This window comes from Nothobranchius furzeri, chromosome 11 (genome assembly GCF_043380555.1).
Source record: "Nothobranchius furzeri strain GRZ-AD chromosome 11, NfurGRZ-RIMD1, whole genome shotgun sequence".
NCBI classification, from domain to species: Eukaryota; Metazoa; Chordata; class Actinopteri; order Cyprinodontiformes; family Nothobranchiidae; genus Nothobranchius; species Nothobranchius furzeri.
In genome coordinates, this window is record NC_091751.1 from 34,761,223 (window position 1) to 34,785,666 (window position 24,444).

Genomic DNA, 24,444 nt, shown 5'->3' on the forward strand with positions numbered 1-24,444 from the left:
CGTGTAGGAGGCCACAGAGCAGAGCGAGGCAGATCAGAGCGAGAAAGGCCGGTGTTTTGATGAGGAACGACACACTTAGAACAGTAAATTACTGACGCACCACGAGCTGATGGAGGTGGTGTGGAGGAAAACAGCAACCAGCAAAGACACAAAGGGTTTGGGATCTAAAGCGTAACTACTGGCAGATTAGCTCATGCTAGCGGGTAGCAGGCTCACGACCAAGTGGGGTTCCCAACAAACACGATGCTCGTGAAACTAAGAACATCTAAACTCTACAAGCGGATGAAAAGTCCTCACCATCCTGTTTATTCTAAGCTGGCTGCAGGGCTACGGAGCAGAACTGCTGTCAGGTTCAAGTCTGCTCAGCTAAACACTGCTGCAGGATTACGGCAAGCCACTGTAGCATAATTCATAAACGTGCCTATCTGTGAATATCATTTAAACTGGATTATTGCCAAACCGTACATAATAGATATGTCACCATTACATGTTTAGCAGTAGAAATTAAATGTTATGAGCATTTCCAGTAGCTGCTACAGAACATGTTAATGAAATGCATTAAATTTTACTGATCATAGTTTAATTATGGATGTATTTAGATGGGAGGGTGTTGTTTTGCACGATATTGAACTGTTTGATAATCATGTTCGTTGTTAAATAAAGTAAAGGAAGGAATGAAAATGGTTTCCCTAGCAGCTTTTAAATGTTCCCGTTTAATCTGATTCATCGATTATCCAAATAATCGTTTGTTGCAGCCCCAGCCCCCACAGAATCAAAAACCCTTACATCGTCATCTCCTCCCTCCTCGTCTTTGTCCTTCTTCTTTCTGTCCATCGGTGGAGGAACAAAGTTGGTCATCTGGATACAATCCTCCAGGAAGTACTCTGAGACAAAAACAAAACTATTATTTCCATCATGTTGGTTCTGCTGGACTATGTTCAGGTCATGCTCCAGCAGGAGAAACTGGGCGAGTACCCTGAACGGGGAAGGTGCGCCCGAACACCTCGATGACGGGGCAGTTGAAGAAATATTCCCTGAACATGGAGGTGTCGATGGTGGCGGACATGAGAACGACGCGTACCTCTGGGAAAGCTTGGACCACATCTCTGAGAACCACCATCAGGAAGTCCGTCTGAAGCACAGAAACAGCTGAAAATCTCAGACGTGACTTTTTCATCTGAAAACCTTCTGAAGGGTGAGCTCACATTGATGTCTCTCTCATGGATCTCATCCACGATGACGTGACTGATTCCTCGGATTCCCGCTTCAAGCTTCCTCAGCAGAACACCTGAAACACAGTCTGGGAATTAATCCCACAACCTCCATTGAGGCTGGTCCAAAGTGCAGCGGGGAGACTTCCTACCGACGGTGCAGAAGAGGATGCTGGCATGAGGTCGGGGCAGCATCGACTCAAAACGAACGCTGTAACCGCAGCTTTTCGCAAGATCCTCTCCTCTCTCGTAGGCGACTCGTTCGGCCACAGACACGGCGCTGATCCGCCGGGGCTGCAGGGGACCAGGATCTCATTAAACAATCAGCTAATAGACAAACAACAGGTAAACAATCAGCTGATAGAAAAACAACAGGTAAACAAAAAGCTGATAAACAAACAGCTGATTGTCTATCAGCTGATAAACAAACAGCTGGCAAACAAACAACAGGTAAACAGCTGGTAAACAAACAGCTGGCAAACAAACAGCTGATAGACAAACAAAAGGCAAACAAACAGCTGATAGACAAACAACAGGTAAACAAACAGCTGATTGTCTATCAGCTGGTAAACAAACAGCTGGCAAACAAACAACAGGTAAACAAACAGCTGATAGACAAACAAAAGGTAAACAAACAGCTGATAAACAAACAAAAGGTAAACAAACAGCTGATAGACAAACAACAGGTAAACAAACAGCTGATAGACAAACAACAGGTAAACAAACAGCTGATAGACAAACAAAAGGTAAACAAACAGCTGATAAACAAACAAAAGGTAAATAAACAGCTGATAGACAAACAACAGGTAAACAAACAGCTGATAGACAAACAAACAGGTAAACAAACAGCTGATCAACAAAATGTCAGTGTAGGAGGAAAAGTTATTTCCTGCAATTTTAGAGATCAGATGTTTTGATTTGGTTTAATTTTCAACAAAGCAAAATGACCAGAAGATGATTACTGTAATGACTTCATCAATGACATCATCATCAACTACAAATTAGCTGATTGAAGCTTTAAAAAACACAAATTCTAATCATCAATCCTCAGATTCCAGGTAGTCACCTCTGCATCTCCCAGGCCATCTTAAGAGCGTTACCATGGTAACCACAAGGTTGAAGCCCTAAATAGAGAATTACCATGGTGACCGTGTTGTCACAGGTCATCACTGAGCATTACCTGGGTAACCACGATGTTGCAGTCTGACGCTCGGCCCCCCTTGATGAAGCTGTCCAGGATGTACTGAGGGACCTGTGTGGTTTTTCCGCAACCAGTCGCTCCTCTGATGATCACTACAGGGTTGTGGTCGATGGCTGCCATGATCTCCTCCTCAAAGCTTTTGACGGGCAGCTGCTCACGCTCTGACAGGATCTGAACATAAAGGGAGTTGTTTGGTAAACACCTTCCTCTAACAGTTGACTCCACTCAAGGAAGAAACAGACCTTCTGTAGGTTCTCGTCATTTTCCAGCTGGAACATCAGCTCTTGGTGAAGATCCCCACTGATCTGCTCAGGGGTGCACTGGTGGGTTAGATCACATTAGAATCACACAGTGATCAGGTGACTGCTACAGGTCAGAGGACAAAGCCAGCATCAGTCCAGAGTAAAGCCTTACATAGGCCAGCGGTCCCTCGTCGATATTGCTGCTGGTCCATGGGTTCCAGTTGACCTGAGGTGGAGACCAGGGGACGACACCGGCGGCGCTCTGGCGCTGAGAGGGCTCAAACATGGCCATCTTGCCCTGGATCAGAGACACGGGGCAGCTGGGATCCGAGGGCTAGGGAACAACAAACAGGATGGGGGGGTAATGATTTAATGTACGTCTATTTAATGAACCATAAGATGTGAAATTCTATAGGAAATATGAAATCAATCTAATGGACCTTTGGATAACTTAAACCAGAAGATTGGAACTTTTTATTGCAGGGATTATGTAACACTTCGTATTAACTGAGAGACAAGAGAAGAGAGAGTCACCTTTAAAAAGTTTAAGAAGATTTATTTCTACACAATTTTAAAGAATTTTAAACAAGACTAACTCTAAACTCTAAGTGATGAATGGATCTTGGTGTGAATGAGACGTGAGATGGATGGTGTATGTGTGAGTGATGTTGTCATCAGAACTCTCGTATCCGGAGAAGCAAGTCTGAGTGGGAAGTGATGTTTTGCTCTTAAGCCATCGTTGTTTCATAAACACATAAGACGCCATATTGTCGCTCCACACATACCCTTCAGGATGAGACCTCCGTACAGATCCAGAATGCCAGGTTCTCGGACCCCCCGGTACCGGAGCCGATGAAACAGCGTCAGCGATACGACAGACTAGTCTTTGGATTGTCTCCAGGTAAAAAGCGATAGTTGGTTGACAGCGTCAGATGGACCCTGAGGGTCAGTGAGTTCAGCTTTTATTCTGGAAGGAACCGTTGCCTGGTTTGTAAAGTGCAACAGAATTTATCCAGCTTGTCGATTCTTTGCTTATAAAGGAAGTCCGGGTGGCCGGTCCGATACTTCTCTTAGAATGTGGTGAACTGAACTAAGATGGCGTGGGGACTGGTTTTATTAATCTGGATGTTTTGATTTACGGTCGAATCAGAGTTTGACGGATTTATAAACACCACAAAGAGCATGCCACGCTTCAGAAAGGAAGGATCCGATTGGATGAGAAAGATAAAATGTCATGTGACTTTAAGCATTATGTGGATCAGGATGTCTAGTGCAGCTAGATTAAAGTCTTATTACTTATTAATATTAAAATACCACTGATCCTAAACATTGTCATTTCACAGATTGGTTCACATTTTATTATTGGACTAACACTTTGTTTGATTAGCTTTATTAAAAATAGAGTTCTTTGATTTATTAAAAAGAAAGAGTTTATCTTCTTTCTTCTGTTGAGCTGGAAAGGAAACAGTTTTAGAAGCAAATGCATGTCCTTGAGGCAGTCTCATGCAGATTAGTTCTTACCGAGGAGAGAGGGTAAATAACCTGCGGTGGAATAGCTCCTTCATCACATTACAGGGGTTATTATTTATTTGGGTGGTAGGAATGGGCCATATGGTGTAAGATCCGCATCACGATGTTTTATTTTCTTCTGTTTACAAGTTTATGTCTGAAAGGCTGTTTTACATTCTCACAGACCCGACAGAGACAGAAGGGCACAAACTCCAGCGTTAGTAATGAGAAACAGCTACGGATAAAAACTTGTTTAAACCTCCCACTGTCTTTATGGGAGACCCCGCGAGGAAAGTTGACCATTGAGCAGGATTGATGGTTTATCCATTGAGGTCCACGTGGCAGGGGTGAGGTGGTGCTCACTCCTCACCCCTGCTACATGGAGCCAAGGGATAAACCATCAACCCTGCTCAATGGTCAACTTTCCTCGTGGGGTCACACCCATTAGGACAGTGGGAGGTTTAAACCAAATCACAGGAGATGTACGAGAGTTTGAAAGTTTATCGTGTGTTAAAAAAAACAAACAGCATTTAAGGAATTAGCATTAACAAGGTGTTAACGCAGAAACGGCTCAACTGTCACCAGAATCATTTACAGAGGATGTTCTCCTTAGTGCTGCAGCAGCCTCTAGTCCACAAACACGAGATTATGGCCTGCTGATAAAATTATGAAAATAAAACAACAAAATTGTAAAAGGATCAACCATTTGTATTAAATTGGTGTCGTCTAGTTCCCTCTTTCTCAGCTGATAGTTACAGTTAATAAATATTTTATGGAGCATTTGATTTATATATCACTATAATTAAGTTTAATACAGGCTTGATATCACTCATCTTACTCCAAACATCTAAATATGTTCACATACGATCAGAAGAATTATTATTTAGCATGTTCAGCAGTGAGCTGCTGGAAATGATAACATTTAATATGAGTAACAATGTACCTCCACAGCACCTAGATCACCACATTGTGTGTCAGTAAAATGTGTTCAGACTGCGGTGCGTACATTTAACGACGCTTCAAATCAGTGAAAAACAAATTTAATGAATTGAACCATTCGATGATTCGAATCAGTCCCAATGTGAACTATATATCACTGTGCATTACTTTGAGTGTTAATTAGGCATAACACATCCCAGCACTTTTTTTTTTTTTTTTTACCAGGGCACAGGAATGGTCATCATCTGTGTAATGAAATATAGGTTTCCACATTCCCCCTGTAATGCGCTGATGGACCACTAGGGGTATGCATACCCCCAGTTGGGAATCACTGCAGTCGGACATGACCTTAGGCTGGATGGGAGAAAAGAGCAGACTTGGATCAAAGACTCACCGGAGCAGGAATCTGGACTTCAAGGTCCTGGACGACAGCGGCCAGCTGCTGCTGGAGCTCCGGAGACACATTGACCTCATACACGGCCAGCTGGAGACAAAACACACGCAGCTAAACTCACAGAATTCCTCAGACCTTCTAGATTCTGGCTTATTTCAGGCATGTCAGAAACACAGACTGTACAGATATAATAGAAAACCCTCCGTGCCTTCACCCGTACGTTTCTGAGGAGCTGATCTAAAGCCCAGTGGGCGGTTCTTACCAACGCCACCTTGGCTGCATCTCGTCACTCCCGGAAAAATACAAAAATGGAGCTGAGGGTGGGTGCAGATGAATGACACCCATCAAACTGAGCAAATGTAGCAATGAGCTAACTGAGCTAACCAAATCTAACAGAGGTTGGGGTGTTTTTAGCCAGAAAACCATGTTGAGCGACTCTGAGGCCTTCCCTGGAGCAAACAGGAAGCTAGCTGTTAGCTCATCTGCTACCTGTCAATCAAAAGAACATGCCCCTAACCATCCATGATTTCAAGCTTTAATTACATCTAAACAGAGGTGTGTGTGTGTGTGTGTCGTACAGTTTCTCCCTCCTTCTTCTTGGTGACCCCGGCATAGGCCTCAACAACTCCCAGGTGGAACAGCTGTCGGACCACGGACAGAGCACATGACTGAGCTGCAAGCTTCTTGTTGGAGCCATGTTCTCGAGCTGTGATCTCTGAAGGACACACACACGCATCAGAACATGGACCAGATGTCCATTTCTGTCCTGAACAAAAATTCCTTAGTGGTTTTCTCTGGATTACGCTGGGCTAAAACTAGCCGCTAAAGACTAGGGCATGTTTCCATGGTAACCACTAGGTGTCAGGATTCCTACAGACTGGTTCTGAAAGTTTAGAGCAGGAGTTCTCAGTCCTGGAGGCTTAGGCCTAGTCCACACGTAGCCGGGTTTTTTTAAAAACGAATATCCGCCCCTCCAAAAACTTGCATCCACACCACCGCGTTTTAAAAACAGACTCTGTCCACACGTACCCGGATAAATACGTTGTTAAGGACATGCCAGACCTGTAGGCGGCAGTATTTCCTCCGTTCTTAACCTCGTCCTTCGTCTGTGGTCTTCCGCAAGGAGCAGTAATTCTGCTTGCAAAAACAAACAAGCAGAAAGCGCTTGGACAATTGATGGATCGGGTAGTGACAGAGCGCAGCTCTGAAGGCTTCCGTAATGCCGGCTAGTGTAAACACAGGTCGCACACGTGATGTCAGCATTTTTTTGTCGCGGAAAGTGACGTTGCGGACCTTAAAACTCCGGTTTTGTTCGTCCACACGCAGACACCCAAAACGGAGAAAACGCAGATCTTCACTTTGGCCGGAGTTTTTAAAAAGATCCGTTTTCGTGTGAAAAAACTCAGTTTTCGTGTGGATGACAGGCCAAAACGTAGAAAAATATCTACGTTTTGGCAGATCCCCGGCTACGTGTGGACAGGGCCTTAGTATCCATCATGTGTTGTTGTTTGTCTTCTTCAACATGCCCGTTTGAGTGGCTGAGTCAACTGTTCAGCATCTCATCAGGCTCTGCAGAAGCCTGTTAATCACCTGTTGATTGTAAAGTAGGTGTTTTGAAGCAGGGAAACAACTAAAACATGCTGGACCAGAATTGTGGCGTTCTCGTATAGAGAATCAACAACGCAAGTAAATATCTCAAACCAGACCAGAGATAATCCAGGACCAGGGCCGTCTCCTGAATTTAATGTATTTGATGATAAAAGGTGCTAAAACAACTGAGATGCTGTAATTCTACTTCCGTAACCATGGAAACGGCTGAAGTATCAATCACGTGCGCTGATCTGAGATCAGGTTCTACGTTATCAAATGTGTCTTACTTCTGCCGAGCTGCCTGACAAACAACTGCATCTCCGCGATGAAGCTCCTGCAACACAAACATCACAGCTTCACTTCCGGTGCTTTTCAAAGTAAAAGCCTCTAACAGTGGTGCTAAACCAAACTCACCTGCGGCATTCTCAGGAGGAAGCCTGTGTGTTTTCCTGCCAGACTTTGGGAATATTAGACACCAGTCAGCAGCATCTCCTGGCTGTCTGCAGCCCTACGGTGACACCAGAAATCACAACCAGACTCCAGCTGCACCCATGGGACAGATTTAGAACACCTAAACGCTGTCCCATGTCTTTTTCAGGGCGGTTCTGAGTTCTGGTGTCATCTCACTATTCTAGCCACACCGGTCCTGAGTCCTAATCCACCTGAGTCACCAGAAAACAACCCAAACAGCTGGATATTGTTTTTCAGTTACCGTTCCTGATGCCGACATGTGGTAGACACGGTCTGAGGATGGCTGACATCCAGACAGTTTCCAACTTCTTTTCATGCTTAAGTGTCACTAATAATGTCACAAAATTTCTGAAACTTAATCAGTTTTAAACACAAAATTTAAATAACTGTTAAATCTTGACAACGCGTGTCCTGACTCGTGTTCCGACCCGTTTGCCTCCTCTGGTGTTCTGGACCAAACAGTGAGAGCTCTCTGGTGTAACCAACACACTCTGGAGGTCTCTGGGTTTGCAGCAGTCCAGCAGAAAAACACACAGGAACGTCCTGAAACCCGACTGGAGTCCAGAACCAGCGGGTGCCACCAGCCTTAACGGGGGGCAGCTAAAACCGCCACAAGTCCGAGTCCACCTGGTGAACCTGAGACCGCTAAGACCCCAAATAAAAACATGAAACAGGGAAAAAAGCCGGATTTGAAACTGGTCCACATGAATTTTACTGTTGAATCGTATTTTAACTCATTCACTGCCAGCGTTTTTACAGTTTTTTTAAGTCACAGAACATTGCGCGCTAGGACGATGTCGACGCCAAAACAACCAAAACAAAGCAGAGACTCACCTCTTACATCAGGATGAATCCGCGCGTTTCGAGTGTTATCCGTTCTTTCATAATCTGTTGTTGAATTGTGATCGGCAGAAGCTTTTCTGGTTCTAGGGTTGGGCATCGAGCATAGATTGGAACCGGTTCCAGCTGTTCATTTTTCCCAGAATCGCTCAACGTTTTTTATTTCGATTCCTAGTTTCAATTCCTAGAATGCCGACGGAAGAGGAATCCGCGGCCGATCTCCGTGAAAAATTAACGGGATCTGCAAATTGCGATCAACGCTTTTCAAAGCTGATCACACCAGCTGTCTGTGTGCAGCACCGAGTCGACACCCCCCACATGGACGTAATTTTCACTTTAGACGTGGGGGGGGTATCTTTACAGTATGCTCTAATGGGAAACAGGCTTCAACACAAACGGTTGGTTTTCCGCTTGGTCCTAGAGCTCAACCAGTGTCCCTTTAATATAGCGTAATACTGTTTTTGGATGGTAAAAAGTGCAGGGGTCAACACCTGACTTTGGAAAAAGTGGGGGGGGGGGGACATGTCCCCCCTGTCCCCCCCAAAATTACGTCCATGACCCCCCAGATATGAACAAACGTGTCTGCCGGACTTTTACTCCGTAATGTAAACTTTAACTCCTGCAGCGTAGAGGAAACTTGTTAAATACGTCAACACGGTGGATTTAATAGAAGCTTTAAAAAACAAACTCTGGACGGTGTGAGGTGAGTTTGTCTCACTGCAGAAATAAAAACACACGGAGCGTCAGAGGGCTGAACAATAACCTGTAGAAATTAAAGTCATCATGCTAGAGAAGCTTATCTGTTGTGGAACACACCAGCTTCTGCCACAATAAATAATAATAATAATAAATCACACACAAAGGTGTGAACATTTTAATTTCCTTGCTGAACTATTTCTGTTGAGAGTTTTAATGTTTAAAATCTGTTAGATTGTTACTGACAGCAGCTACGTTTAAGTTTCACTTTCTGTTCTGACTGAAGCTGCTGCAGCATGGAGGTGTAGTTCTCAGTCATCCTGGACATGATCATCCTGAGAGTTTTAGCTGAAAACAGCTGGACGTTTCTGATATATTGGAGACATTTAGCCTCTCATCCCAGAGGCTTCTTCCAGACTTTGGTTGTGGTCAGAAACAAACACACTGGTTGTGCTGCAAGTCTCTTTCTTTTTTTCTCCAAAACATGTTTTTGTCTAAATGAAGGTGATGCTGTTGTTCATAGAATTAAAATTCATGTTGAAGTTAAGATTATTTCATCAAGTTAGACCTGCGGTTAGCTGGCTCATGTAAAACATGTCATGTCTTCAAAGAATTGGAATCGGAATCGTTCAAAATCAAACGATGCCCAACCCTATGAATCGCGCCTCACCTTTTTTTACAGCAGCGGCACAAAACGATCTCCTAACACGTGGATTTCTGCTTCCTGGTCATGTGACGTGTGACGTATGCGGATGAAGATCGGCTTTAGAGCTGAGATGTTTGTTCTCAAGGGTGCGGGGGCTCGTTCCGACGCCCACACAGTAAAAAATGCAAACGAAGACATTAGTCATCATTGGCAGTGAATGAGTTAAACAGAATAAAGGACAGAGACCAGCTGTGTGTGTGTGTGTTCTGATCCAGACCTGTTGTGGTCCGGTCCCACTTGGCTGTACTTATACTCAGCACTGGTTTTCTCCTTCTGGAAGAACTGGTTCAGACGGGCTTTGGCGTTCTCCAGGGTCCAGTTACCGTGGAGATTGGCATTCAGATCCACCTCCTCCGACTCCAGAGTCTGGGAACAACAAGGCAGCCGTTTATTCTCTGATGTTTAGTTTGACATCCAGAACAAATGAGGACAGCATTCGCGTACCGCCTGTGCCTCCTGTTCCTCCTTCTTTGCATAGTACTCCATCAGGTTGGCTCCTCGCTCCCACTGAGCTCCTCCTTCTCTTCCAAAGTTTCCCCCTCCTGAGTAACCCTGACCCATAACATTTGGCACCGGCCCACTGGCACCTCCTTCACCTGGAAAACAGGCAGAAGAGGAGCTGAGTTTGAACTCACCAGGAGGTCTGAGGGAGCAGTCCAACATCCGGTTTTACCTTGTTCCTGTTTTACAACAAGATGAGGAGGCAGAGGGCCGCTGGGAGGAAGGTTTCCAACACCTCCTCCCCCATTCCCATCAGGCTGATCACCTTCAAGAGCTCCAACCTGGAGGACAAACAGAACTGGTGTCAGAGACCTGGAGACCAGCACGTGGACACCAGGTCACAAATAGACCTGTATAAACGACCGGCAAACAGGTAAAAACCAGATTCATGCTAGCCCCAACCATGATTCATTTTCACAATTAAACAAAATAATGAAAAAGAAAAATTGTTTTATCAAATTAATCAGCTGTGAAGTTATTCTGTGAATTTCACTAGATGTAAACAATAATAATGCTCGGTAACCCTAACCCTAAATCCAGGGTTTCCCCCAGGAAACCTGATAAGTCTGGCGGGCCATGAGGGGGGAGGGGGTGCACTCGGATCACTCCGCTACCAATTCTCGTCCTTGGGGTGGGGGGGGGGGGGGTGTACTTGTCTTAATAGGTTTATGTGGACAAATTTTACCTTTACTGAGTGGACATTTTTACACTGACATCTGGCTGGTCCACACAACGCTAAGCACCCTAAAACCTGGTTTTAGAGCTTTGGTGTGAATTAGCTTTTAGTTTAGGGTTAGGATTAGAACCCCACTGGTTATGGTTAGGCATAGTGGAGTCACTAAGCCTGGCAGGTGACCAAGCAGGCTTATAAAGCACCGGTGGAAACCCGGAAATCTAACTCATAGAACAGGAAACCAATCCAGGGGCTTCATTTATCAAGCTTGCTTACGCACAAAACGGGGTCGGAAAACTGCGTAAGCATCTTTCCACGCAAACTTTGAGATTTATGGAAGAAAACTTAGCGGAAAAATGTGCACAACTTTAAGTTGACTAAGGACCTGGCTTACGCACATTTTGGACATGGAGAGCACCTGCAGTGCTGCTGCTGAGAAGGATACAGTTATGAAATCCTGCAGCATGATCACTTGTACTGCTTCATTTTCACACAGAACAAGACCCCCCACATGCACACACATGTGCGTACACACACATGTGTGCACACTCACACACACACAGCCTGAAGCGCAGAATACGGAATGCAGAATATCAGCAGGGGGACAGATTGAGACAGAATGTCATGCGTCTGTGACAGTGCGCGTGTCCTGTCACTGTGACCCAATTGATCATGCACTCTGGCTACTTGTACAGGGAAGATCTCCGTTTGGATGACTGGTTAGCGCGAGTGACTTTCACCCGGGAGTCTGGGGATCGAATCCCATTTGGACCATTTTTTTTATATCCGCCACAGATCTCCCAGAAGAACTCACAACATTGACAGCTTCAGCAACGCTGTGCCACTCCGTGGATTTTCTCTTATTTGTTTTGCAAAAGCACTTCCTTTCATTTCTCCACCTCACCCACAAATACCTCAATTTCTGCTTCTGTGAAATTGCGCTTCCTTGATCTGCCTTGATCTACAGTCGCCATCGTCATTGGCTGAGCGCTGCAACAAGCCGGCTTATGTATATGCATGAGATCCACAAAGCACTTTGCATTGAATATTTATGGCAGTAAGTGGGCGTGGTGAGGGCGGGATGTGACTAAAATGCAGCTGAGAAACATTCTAGTTAGTCTCCGATTTATGAAGCGGAGATTGCGTGCAGCTGTACGTACTCCAAGTTTGATAGATCACAAGCCTACTTGGTGTAAGTACTTTTTTTTTTGCTGAGCTTGAGTACGGTTTTAGTAAGGATTCTACGTAATGTTTGATAAATGAGACCCCAGATCATTAGCAGATCTGCCGGAGCAGAAAGGGGACCTAAGGACCAGGATGGGAAACTAGGGATGCACCAAAATGAAAATTCCAAAACACCAAAAGAAATGATCATGCCAGTAGGGCTGCAACAACGAATCGATAAATTCGATGAAAATCGATTACTAAAAGCGTTGGCAACGAATTGCGTCATCGATTCGTTGTGTCGCACAACTCTTCCAAAAGCGCCCCCCCCCCCCCCCTTCCCGCCCGCCGTTGCGCGCAGACCAGAGCAAGTCAGATCAGCGCGAGGGAGAGCCGCAGATCAGCGCGAGGGAGAGCCGCAGATCAGCGCGAGGGAGAGCCGCAGATCAGCGCGAGGGAGAGCCGCAGATCAGCGCGAGGGAGAGCCGCAGATCAGCGCGAGGGAGAGCCGCAGATCAGCGCGAGGGAGAGCCGCAGATCAGCGTGAGGGAGAGCCAGTACCGGCAGATCAGCGCGAGGGAGAGCCGGCAGACTTGCGCTGCTGCAAACCGGTTCCGCATTGTCGCGCAGCGATCCAGGCAGCTGCTTCCAGCGCACGGTCCATTCTCAAAGTGGCGCAACCAAAAAACTATAATTAGCACACGATCGTTCATGTCCGCACATGTTCTCTATTTTCTGTCTTATTTGTGCCTGAAGCTCGCTACTGCGGAGCTCATCACCTGTGCTGTGGTGATTTCACCTCACGCAGCATCGAAAATGTGCTCTCCGCTTTATGGTCAGGAGATCCCTTTGATCTGCTCAAAAGTAACTGATGAGGTGAAAAGATAAGAATCCAGGCAACAGATTTTCTGGAGAATTATGAGGAGATGCAGGAAGATGAGAGACAGACAGGACAGGAAAATAGTTAAATAAAAACAAGAAAACAAAACAAAGTGTTGAAAAGTCAAATGTAGGTAGATTTATCCCCACGACACGTTTTTACCTATAAAAAACAATAAGTTATACACACAGGGGTGGACATTAACTTCAAAACCAACCGGCCAGCCGGGCCGGTAACTCTGAATATTTACCGGCCCTGCCAAGAATCTACCGGCCCCGCTGGTCAGCTGCCAAAACGAGTCAAAATAACAACTGAACCGTTTTAAATGATAATGATGAGATTCAACTGGCAGAAACATTTGGTTCACACCATAGTCAGTCTCTCTCTCTCTCTCTCTCTCTCTCTCTCTCTCTCTCTCTCTCTCTCTCTCTCTCTCTCTCTCTCTCTCTCTCTCTCTCTCTCTCTCTCTCTCTCTCTCTCTCTCTCTCTCTCTCTCTCTCTCTCTCTCTCTCTCTCTCTCTCTCTCTCTCTCTCTCTCTCTCTCTCTCTCTCTCTCTCTCTCTCTCTCTCTCACACACACACACACACACACACACACACACACACACACACACACACACACACACACACACACACACACACACACGAGAGAGAGAGAGGAAAAGAGCTGAGGAAATGGAGGAAAAACTACAGCTGAGCCGAGGCGCGCCTCGACTGGGGGGCGCGCCTGATCCGAACTGAGCAGCGGCCGAATTTCGTGAGCGATTCGCTTCTCAGCGCTTCCGCGGCCGGTGTGTCCCCGGCGTAAACGCCGGCTTTCAGCCACTCCCCCTGCTGCTTCCGTCTGCTCTCGTCTGTTTTCCAGGCGAGCTGCTGCTCAACTCGAACACGGTCATTCTCTGCGCCTCCCGTCTTCTTTAAACCGCCAAGAATCATTCCTCCTACGCACACGCTTCTCTGCTTCATACCGTTTCGAACTGTCTCGCTTCTCCTCACCAGTTTTAAAGCGTTTTGCCGGAGATTTCATCAAGAAATCCCATCCCTGTGCCGGCGGCATCTCCCTGCGTGCTCGTGTGTTTCTAGCGTGGTTCCACTTCGTCTTTAACAGTGAACTTGTAGTTCACGTGACTATAATTGTGCAGTACGTGCACGAATTGTACAAGTGCAGTACGTGGCTAGAGGCGCGCAGGTTTACGCGCGCGAAACGAAAACGGCAGCTTCCTACAGGGCGGGGCCATGATGCAGGTGAAAGCCGGTGTGTAAATGACAAATAAAGCTTGGGCGCCACCGGGGCGGTAAGTCGTCAAGTATTTACCGCCCGACGAGAAAATTTAGCGCCATTGGCGCTCGGGCGCTTTAACGGTCCACCCCTGACACATGTCATATTTATACATCTGATACAATTCAGATCACCTTCAAAACTCAGTCACACACCCAGGGCCGTTTCAAGACATTTTGGGGCCAAGGCAAAATGACCCCCCCCCCCCCATAACTGGGCTCCCCAGAAGCCTCTGTGTAATTCATACCCTCTCCAGTAGTGTTAGTTATACAGTGTTTATAAAAGCCCCTCAGACATTACTGACATGTTCTAATATTATCAGATGAAAAACTAAATTATCAGACATGCTGTCTCATCTGCTTCTTTTAAAAACTTGCAAAAAGTAACAAAACCATTTGAAAGCCACTATTTGTGGATTCTCTTATAGTTTCCATGGAGTGTGTGACAACTTATTTTTTCATTGATCCTATCGTCTAATCTCACAGCTGAAACAAGCATCCTTAATAATCTGTGCACAGGAAGCTTACCGATGCTGTAGTAAAACAAAGGTATAATAATTTATTATTAATAAAACCTTGTTGCAGCACTAAAGCAGAAAAATTAGATTTTGCATTAAATATGCAAAATATTTACATATGAATAGTTTTAGAGCCCTTTAATTGGCAGAATCTGATATTAATTTAGTTCTTACAAAAAATGGGTCCCAACATGGTTTGTGTGGCGTTGCCATAGTGTGACGTCATAGGCACAGATCCCCTGTCCTCTTGTTTGGAAATGGAAATATGGTCACCCTACATTAAACAAACTGTCCACCCGGGCTTTTGCGCTGCACAGAGACGCTTCGCTGCCTACGACTGAATGTCAGTTGAGAGTCAGTCTCATGCAGACTGACCAATGAAGAGAGGGTCTCAAGTTAAGACCCTCTCCTCATTGGTCAGTCCACACGAGGTGGGTCAAAGGTTACTCTGGGCGGGTTACGTGTTGTCAGGCATTCAAGTATTGAGTATATTTACTGCATATTACAGTAAAATATTCTGTATGTGACCACATTATGGTGATCCTTGGGTCGTGATGATGGAGCCCTTGAATATTGTTGCCCAGGGTACAACAAAGTGTTAATCTGGCCCTGGTTCCGCCGTCACATTCCCGCAGAAACTGGTTGATCACACCGGGGCCAGACTACTAGCATGTGGTTTTACAACCACAATGTCCTCAGAAGCAAAAACGCTTTTAAAAGGGAGGGAGGAGTCCTAACTGTTGCTGCAGGCGTGTTGTGTGAGAGTGCAGTTATATACTGGTTAATATATTTTTGGGTTCAGTTGCTTTCATGTGGCCTAATGTGAGTCTATTTGGGATCATTGGAATGATCAGCAGCATTTCTTGATGTGACTTTATGGCAGTTGCCCAGGGCATCATCGCAAGGAGGATGGCATTCATTTACTTTTGTTTTATTTGGTATTTTTTCAGTCAGTTTTGGAAATAGTGATCAATTTTGATTAATTCACAGCCTATGTTTAATTACATTTAAAATAAATATTAACAGATGAGATCAAACAAAACAGATGAGAATTGCCCTTAAGCTGTTTAACTTGGACCAAGCATTTTAGGTCACAGATAGATGTAGCTTAGGGTCTCTGTCTATACACCTTATAAGACAATTTAGGTGATGGCATGTTGTTTTTCTGCTATTGAACTGTTTTCTAATAATGTTGTGTTAAATAAAGTGAAGGAAGGAGAGAAATAACGTTTCCCTAGCAGTTTTTAAAAATTTCCCCATGTGATCCGATTAATCGATTAATCGTGTCGAGACCCCATCCGATTAATCGATTATCCAAATAATCGTTTGTTGCAGCCCTACATGCCAGTAATAAGAACAATAGTACTTATGGCTATGACGCGTACTAACCTCACTAAAACCATGGCATTGCAATAAATTAAGTACAAAACCAAGAAAATATTAATGGAGCACCGACAACAACAATGAATATAAATTAAAACTCAAAATAAAATGTTTCACTTGACCACACTAAGGTGTACATTAAATAATAAATGATTACGAGGAAATAATTGTAAACCTCTCCTTCCTTATACAGTTAGAGGACTTTCTGGAGAGGTTGTGATTGATGAGCTATGAAGACAGCACTATAGTTCCCTCTTTTACTGCTTAAATAATGACCCGTATGTGGTGGACCCTATGAAGAACACGATGCTGTGCAGAAATTACCTAACAGTAAAGCATGTGGCATGGATTCAGTCACAGCAGAGCTGCTGAAATATGCTATCCTTATGAGCAATCTGTTTTACTGAACTTATGTCTCACGGCATACTTCCTGATACAATGATGACCACATTGCTTATTCCAGTTATTAAGGAAAAGGCGGGAAAGGTTGGTTGCCTAGACAACTATAGACCCATTGCATTCACTAGTATTTATGGAAAGAATCCTCTTCGATAGAGTATTTATTTTCCTCTGATAATCAGTTTGGTTTTAAGTGCGGACATGTGTCCATGCTCTTAAGGAAATAGTGAATCTATATGGATAAAAACTTCTACTATTCTCATGAGTTTTATTGATGTCTCCAAAGCGTTTGATCGAGTGAATCATGAAAATTTGAATGATGAATTTTTACCAAACTAAAGCAAAAGGGTGTGCCTGGAGGTGTTGTGAGAGTGCTTGCCTATTGGTATGCCCACCAGAAGATACATGTTAAATGTGGTGGGAGTATTTCTGATCTCTTTAGTGTGTCCAATGCATCGACATATTAATACTGGACAATTCATTTCCATAGGCTCCAATAACAGGTTTTTGAGGCCAAATGGGAGGTGGCCACCAACGCCATTTATACCGTGTCACAGGTTCCGTCAAGCCCAGATAACTCCACAAAAGGGAAGAGAGGTGGAGCTGAGGGTGGGGCTGTAAGGCTGGGATCAACTGACGACACCTGGTTTAACTAGCTACAAGCTAACCTGAAGCTAACCCAAAGCTAATGCGGAGGTGGGAGCTAAGCTAACGGAGGTAGCAACCTAGCTACAACAGGAGTTAACTGTGCACAACACCAGAGCTTCTGAGTCAGAGATACGCCGGGCTGACCGCTGGGTAAAACCGGGTGGAACACAGAGGTCTCCAGACCTCCACAAGCCGGCAGCCGCACAGCAGACAAGCGCCGCTGCGATCTGAGATGCGCAGAGCTGCCGCTGTGGAGAACTGGGTGGAAAGGTTTCCATCCCAGAGCTCCACAAGCCGGCAGCCCGCGCAGCAGACAAGCCGCGATCAGACAGCTGAGCTGAGCTGCCGCTGGGGAGAACGGGTGGAAAACATCGGTCTCCCGAGAGCTCCACAAGCCGATAGTCGGAACCCAGCTCCACCAACATGTTATATTTCAACCCATTTTCTAAAGTGCAGCATTATGTTAAATGCACTGGGTTTTACCCTATTACATTTAAATTTCATGGTTTAACAGTACAAGTTAAAATCTAAGCTCAGCTCGGCAGTGACCTAAAATACATAAATGTAATTTTACTTATAGAAAAAAATGAAGTGGAGACTCCTTGGATGCTCTATTAGTGCAATTAATGCCACAGCAAGTCATTTTGTCCAACCATTGCACAAAAAATATCCAAAAAAGAATACACACACACAGAGACTCAAAATCCCGGAGCAGTTTCCAAGCCAGGCCGAGGCTCTACTGAGGTCTTTCCACGGAGCTAGCTCTGTGGTCACGTGGGTCTGATGCTCATTAATTATACAGAATTTTAGGCTTTTAATACACTTAAACAGAAGAGTGAGAAAAAAAATTCACCCCCCTCAGAGTTGTCATGAGTGTAAACTAGATAATTTAAAACAAAAACATGTTTTGGTACCAGGCTGTAAACATGTTTATTTCTGCTGTGAAATTGGTATTTTTAACATGGGAGTCAATGAGGATTTGCTCGCTTCTGACACCAGCCCCCAGCGGATGAGGGTGGAACTGCAATTTTTGGTACTTCCGCGTTGGACTCAAGTTTTGAGCCGCATTGTGGGGGCTTGGTCCAATGGGGTAAGGCAGGGTGGAAATGTATCTCCAGTTTTGTTCAACGTATATGTTGATGAGTCATCTGGGCGTCTTGAGAGCTTGTAACACGGGCTGTTTGATAGGTGATGTTCGGATTAATCACCTTATGTATGCGGATGACCTTGTAGTTTTTGCCCAAGTAGTGCAGGAATGCAGCAGCTCCTAGATGTTAGTACTGGGTATGGAATGGACTATGATTTAAAATATAACTCAAGCAAAAGTGCTGTTCTAATCTACAGAACCATCCAGGATAAAAAGCGTAAGTTTCCTGTGTTCATTTTGTCCGGCAACAGTCTTACGGTCTGTGAGAAGATAAAATATCTTGGACACTTTATCACAGCCAATATGAGTGACGATGATGATATTTACAGGCAAGCTATATGTGCAAGCAAACACCACTGCAGGGAAATGTAGCAGTTGTTCCACACCTGTTAAAGTGGCATTATTTAAAGCATACTGCACACCACTATATACTGCACATCTGTGGTCATTCTATAAAAGTCTAGCTTGCACAGGCTACAAGTGGCCTACAACGATGCAATGAGAATCCTCTTCAAAATTCCCAGGGGAGGCAGTGCTAGTTAAACGTTAGTTTCTGAGTGTGCACATTTAAGGCGCTTCTAAGAAATTTAATATTCAAGTTCATGAGACGGCTGAATCTTCCAATAGTATTATAGTTGCATTCACATCCCACTGTGAGCTGCTCTCGTTAGTTGTCTAGGCTGAGAAAGCACTGGTTAAAATGTTGGGGTAGATTTATCTCAACTAGTTAGTTTTGTTGTCCCTTACTCCCGCTGCAGTTATATCCTGTGTTTTATATAGGATCTTATTAGTATTCATGTTAATTGGTATCTTTTTTTTTCTCCCTGTGTTTATCTTGTATGTTATTTTTTTATCATTATGTTATTTTCTTTTAAAATGGACTTCAAGTCTGGCAATAAACTGATATATTACAAATTATAAATGTACAGACTTAAAACTGACAGGCATGCTGAGAAAGGCCGTATAATTAACCCTTTAGGTGCCAAAGTCGAAATATTGTGTTTAACGAGCCACAGCTGCAAATATAATCCCTCATGAAGTTCTTACTTTACACCAAAAGACAGTGTAGTGTAACTTCAAGCTGAGTAACACTTTCTGGTGTTTCTGTTAAAGTGTTCGGAGTACATAGAGTTAACTGTTGACAAAGTTGTCTGGTAATGGCCGACTGATTCTGAAGAGTAATATTCACCCTCGGATAAAGACAATCACTCGTTCTCAGTGAGGAAGAAAGAGACACTGCAGCTGCACAGCAGCAACAGTGTCTGTGTGCTTCATGAGTGTAAACACGCCTCACACACACGATCCAAAGCTTATTTCACTGTTCAGGACATATTTGGGTGCAGAAAGGAACATCGCTAATAGTGACAGATATAGGGGAATGTCAAAGAGCAAAAAAAAAGTCAGGCAGACGCGGTAGATGTGAAAACAGTTAAAGTGTGTTGCATATATAATCGATATGATAATTTCAGTGATCGGAATAAAACAGCATTACTAAAAAGAAGAAAACTTTACTATCCTTTTGAAATCAGTACGAATGTATGATTTTTATGAAGCAAAGAGCAAGTTGCCACATGAGGGCGGAGGTCTGTCTCGGCTAAAAAACAGAAAAAGCACCTTCGGGTCATTTTCAGCCAAATGTTTTGGTGGCCAACATTTTTGGTGCATCCCTCTGGGAAACCCTAAGCCTACATCACCAGTGTGAATGTTTGTAAACACAAAAACCATTCAGAGTAAAAACTAAACAGAACTGACCCCAAGAGCAGGAACCTCAGCTGCACTCATTTGTCCAATTCGGACCAGATAATTGACAAAATCCCGGGCTGCGTTGGTCTGAGCATCCTTCTTGTTGGTGGAGTTCCCCATCCCTGTGTAGTTGAAGCCATCAACACGAACCTGCAGGCACAGAGTGTTTATGGTCAGAACCATAAAGAGGGAGAGAGACGGCATCCTCAGGTGAACCAGGTGGAGGACTCACCTCACACTTAAACTTCTGCCTGATTTTGTTTCCTGCAGCTTGAATATCGTAGCTTGGAGTCAGTTTCTTCTTCCCACACCAGGCATAGAGGAAGTTCTTGATGTCCGCCATGGTGGACTGACAGGAAGGGGACTTTCCTCCTCTGTGGACTCTCTGGTCTTAAGAATTACATAAACATTTTAAAGTACAGATGCATCCTCACTAATACATAAAACATCTGCCTCAGCTGGACAAGACGAGCGAGCAGATCAGAATAAATGTGATTAACGGTGGCAGCTTAAACGATAAAATGATCTTTGTTGAGGAAAAAAAATTCCGAGCAGGAGAATTAGAACCAAACTGCCTTTAGGGGATTAATGAACATCACGTCCGCTGGAGTTTAGCCTGAAACTCTGTGTCCGCTGTTTCCATGGACATCTTTACTTCTATGGTGGTTCTGGATCGTATTCATTCATCCATTGTCTGAACCCGCTTTGTCCACGTAGGATCGCGGGGGTCTGGTGCCCATCTCCAGCGGTCAATGGGCAATCAGGCGGGGCATCTGGATCTTATAATGAAACTCAAACACTTGTTTTGAATCGGACTGTTTTTTCTCGTGCCTTTTAATTAGCTACCGTTAGCAAACATGCCGGAAGGGTTTGATGTAAAATGCAAGCTTTAATTATTGCTATTTACTTATAATAAAGATAACAGCGTGTTACAACGTATATTTATGTCGATGGTTACAACGAGCTACATTCCGTCAAGAGTACAAACTGAGGTAACGTTTTCAGCTTTAACGTGAGTGAACCGATGAGATTAGCGCCTAGCATTAGCTTCTAGCCAACTGTAGACACACCGTTTACGTTTTCACCGACATACCTTCTAACCCAAGTAAGAAACGCAACGAGAATAAAGACAGTTAATATTCAAATTGTTTTTTACTCACATTCGACCAAAACAACCAAAGCAAACGCAAATGCCGGATGAATGGTCTGTGTGACGTTGATATGTGTCCCCTCCAAAATGGCTTTGGTTTAGATTATATACATTTCAATGGTTCCACTACTTATTTAGTGTGGTTCCTTTCCACGTATCCCTGGCTAAAATGTAAAAGAACACACATGAAACAACAAAGCCTCCTGATATATATACTTCATTAAATATCGAGGCTTGTTTTATGCATGGACATGAATACGACATAATACATGGGCGAACAGACCTCGACGTAGCACTCATTTCCGGTGTGTTCCCGAGCAGATCCTGTAACGCCACTGCCACTGGTTGTTCACGAGGAAGCTTCGGGCGATACTTAGGCATAAACGACTAAACGACTGATTAAAAAATGATTACAACAAGGTGGCACAGTTGAGTTAAACTGCAGGGTGGTGTTATTACTTTTCCAACCTTTAGATGTTTTCAATTAAATTAATGAAGGATGAGCCACAGCGCCACGCCACCCGTAGCTTGTCAGATCATACCCATCATACTAAGTTGCACTAAAAAGAACTCAACATATTTTTATGGATTAGAAAAGTCTAGACAATCCAAAAAGAAAATATGCAAATTTAAAAAAATGACACTGTAATAGTAGACCAAAATCAAATAAAGGAGAAAGTTCAACGTTTTTACTCAGACCTATATTGTTCTAATTTCTGTGAGGAGGAATGTAAATCCTTCTTCACTCAGATAAAGAACAATATTAAATCTATTGGAGAGGAAGACAGGAAAAATCTGGAGGATGATTTGAATATTAACGAAGTAGAAAATTACCTGAAAAAAAAAGAAAAATGGGAAATCGCCCGGTATTGATGGATTGACCTCAGAATTTCTTAATTTTTTTTGGGAAGATGTTCAAGAATTGTTATTAAGTACATTTAATGAGTGTATAAATGAAGGATGTCTTACCCCAACAATGAAAACTGGAATAATAACCCTTCTTCCCAAACCAAAAAAAGATACAACAGACTTAGACAACTGGAGGCCAATTACTCTATTGTGCAATGATTATAAATTATTAGCGCTATTAGAAAGACTGAAAACGGTAATTGATAAAATAGTAGATAATAATCAGTCTGCGTTTATAAAAGGAAGAAGCATACATAATAATGTGAGATTAGTACTGGATATACTGGATTATTGGTCTATTTTGGAAACGGACAGCCTCATTTTATTTATAGACTATTTCAAAGCTTTTGATTCTATAGAACATAATTTTTTATTTTCCACCCTAGAATATTTCGGTTTTAGAAAAAAAATTTGTTCAGTGATAAAAATGTTCTATACTGATATTAACAGTTATGTTTCCTTAAACCCAGGACTAACAAAAATAATAAATATAACTTGTGGAATAAGACAAGGATGTCCAATCAGCCCCAAACTGTTTATCTTATGTACACAACTATTAGCATATCTAGTAATAAATCATCCAAATTTTCAGGGTATACATTTTTTGATTTTGAATTTTGTTTAAGTCAGTTTGCAGATGACACTGTTTTTTTTTCTAAAGGATAAATCTATGGTTAACAAAGAATTACAAATTATTTCATTTTTTTCCAAAGCATCAGGTCTTCGTCTGAACACAAAAAATGTGAGTAACTTTCACTGTATGAATGCACAGATAATGAGATAATGTCAATTCCTGTTAAAAAAGAAATAAAATATCTAGGAGTTAAGATAGTTGCAGACAAAAAACAAAGAGAAGAAATATATGAAAGAAAAAAACTGATCAAATACAAAAAACTCTGAACCAATGGCTTAGCAGAGATCTTTTTATTTTTGGGCGAAATTTATTGTCCAAGTCTGAGGGTTTTTCCCAACTGATATATCCATGTCAATCCCTTTATATTGCTCCAAAAACAGTGAAAAATATTAATGCTATTATATACAAATTTATATGGAGAAATAAAACCCATTATATAAAAAAATCCCAGTTAGTCAAAGAACATAAAAATGGAGGTATGAAATCTGTGGATTTTGAAGCAATGCTGGGAACATTTAAAACAAAGTGGCTGAAAGAGTTTCTATTAAAGACAGATACAATTTGGTTTCATATTCCAAAAAATATCTTCAAGAAGTTTGGGGGGCTAAACTTTTTTTTGAAATGTGACTTTGAAATCACTAAATTGCCTTTTAAATGATCTGAATTTCACAAACAAGTATTGCATTATTGGAAGATGGTATTTACCCATAATTTTACTCCTCATTGTGCCACCTTGTTGAATAATCGAGAATTTTTTCAAACAGAAAGTCTTTGTTTAACCAACAGTGGTATTATCACGGAATTATCTTTGGACACGATGTTATGGATAAAGATGGTGAAATACTACAGCTACAGAATTTTAAATACAAATTTAATAACATTCAATGTTCTATTCAGGAATATGAGAAAGTATGTAAGGCTATACCAGTGACTTTGATACAAATGATAAAAAACACAATTCTCTTCTCTAATGTTCAAATAAAACTTCCTAATTTATTAATAGGAGAAATGAACATCACAGAAAGAAAATGTGAAAATAATTTTTTTAATGGAGCCTTTAAAAATATATCTATCATGATTATGATAGAAAGATTAAAATAAAAAATACTAGGAAATCCAATAATTGAAGAAAACAATTAAAATTTATAAAATGGCCTATAATGCCCAAAGTAAAAGAAATGCAATTTAAAATTCTTAACAACTACTATCCATCAGCAGAGACACTGAGGTTTTGAAGTTGACCCTTGTGAATTATGTCAGGAAAGCCCTGAAGGAACAGAACACTTATTTTTCAGCTGTCCTGTCAGTAAGAGGTTTTGGGAAGAAGTCCATTGTTGGTTAAAAAATAAAATAAGAGAACTTGATCGTTTTACAAATGAAGATATTCTTATTTACAATTCTAAATTAAAGGGGAATAATTCATTGTTAATTAACATTATTATTATTATTATGGGTAAATACCACATCCACAAAAGCAAATGGAAAAACAACTGCCAAACATGAACTGTTTCATAAATGAATTCCGTATGTTTTCATCCACTTTGACTCGTATAAAAATTTCAAATGAAACTGTAAAAGCCATTTGTCATGCTGCAGATAAATGTTTAATCTTGTAACA

General features: G+C 42.7%; 1 protein-coding gene across 4 annotated transcripts in view; it reads right to left on the minus strand.

Annotated features, from left to right (window-relative positions):
• The window catches only part of dhx9 (DEAH (Asp-Glu-Ala-His) box helicase 9), a 28,598-nt gene extending 7,150 nt beyond the window's left edge, over positions 1–21,448 (minus strand). The window contains exons 1-16 of one of the 4 annotated variants that reach the window (XM_015956426.3): positions 21,294–21,448; positions 20,366–20,523; positions 20,143–20,283; positions 10,473–10,581; positions 10,244–10,395; positions 10,017–10,165; positions 7,374–7,420; positions 6,075–6,211; positions 5,497–5,586; positions 2,827–2,988; positions 2,655–2,732; positions 2,392–2,583; positions 1,364–1,505; positions 1,206–1,288; positions 976–1,132; positions 787–884 (exon numbers count right to left, since the gene is read on the minus strand). In XM_015956426.3, the coding sequence (XP_015811912.3) occupies positions 787–884; positions 976–1,132; positions 1,206–1,288; positions 1,364–1,505; positions 2,392–2,583; positions 2,655–2,732; positions 2,827–2,988; positions 5,497–5,586; positions 6,075–6,211; positions 7,374–7,420; positions 10,017–10,165; positions 10,244–10,395; positions 10,473–10,581; positions 20,143–20,283; positions 20,366–20,476 (1,848 nt within the window). In that variant the 5' untranslated portion in view covers positions 20,477–20,523; positions 21,294–21,448. Of the gene's footprint in view, positions 1–786; positions 885–975; positions 1,133–1,205; positions 1,289–1,363; positions 1,506–2,391; positions 2,584–2,654; positions 2,733–2,826; positions 2,989–5,496; positions 5,587–6,074; positions 6,212–7,373; positions 7,421–7,500; positions 7,595–10,016; positions 10,166–10,243; positions 10,396–10,472; positions 10,582–14,013; positions 14,438–20,142; positions 20,284–20,365; positions 20,524–21,293 lie in introns of those variants that run through there. The other 3 variants (XM_015956427.3, XM_070541513.1, XM_015956428.3) reach the window with 3 other exon arrangements.
• Between the last annotated feature and the right edge of the window lie 2,996 nt (positions 21,449–24,444).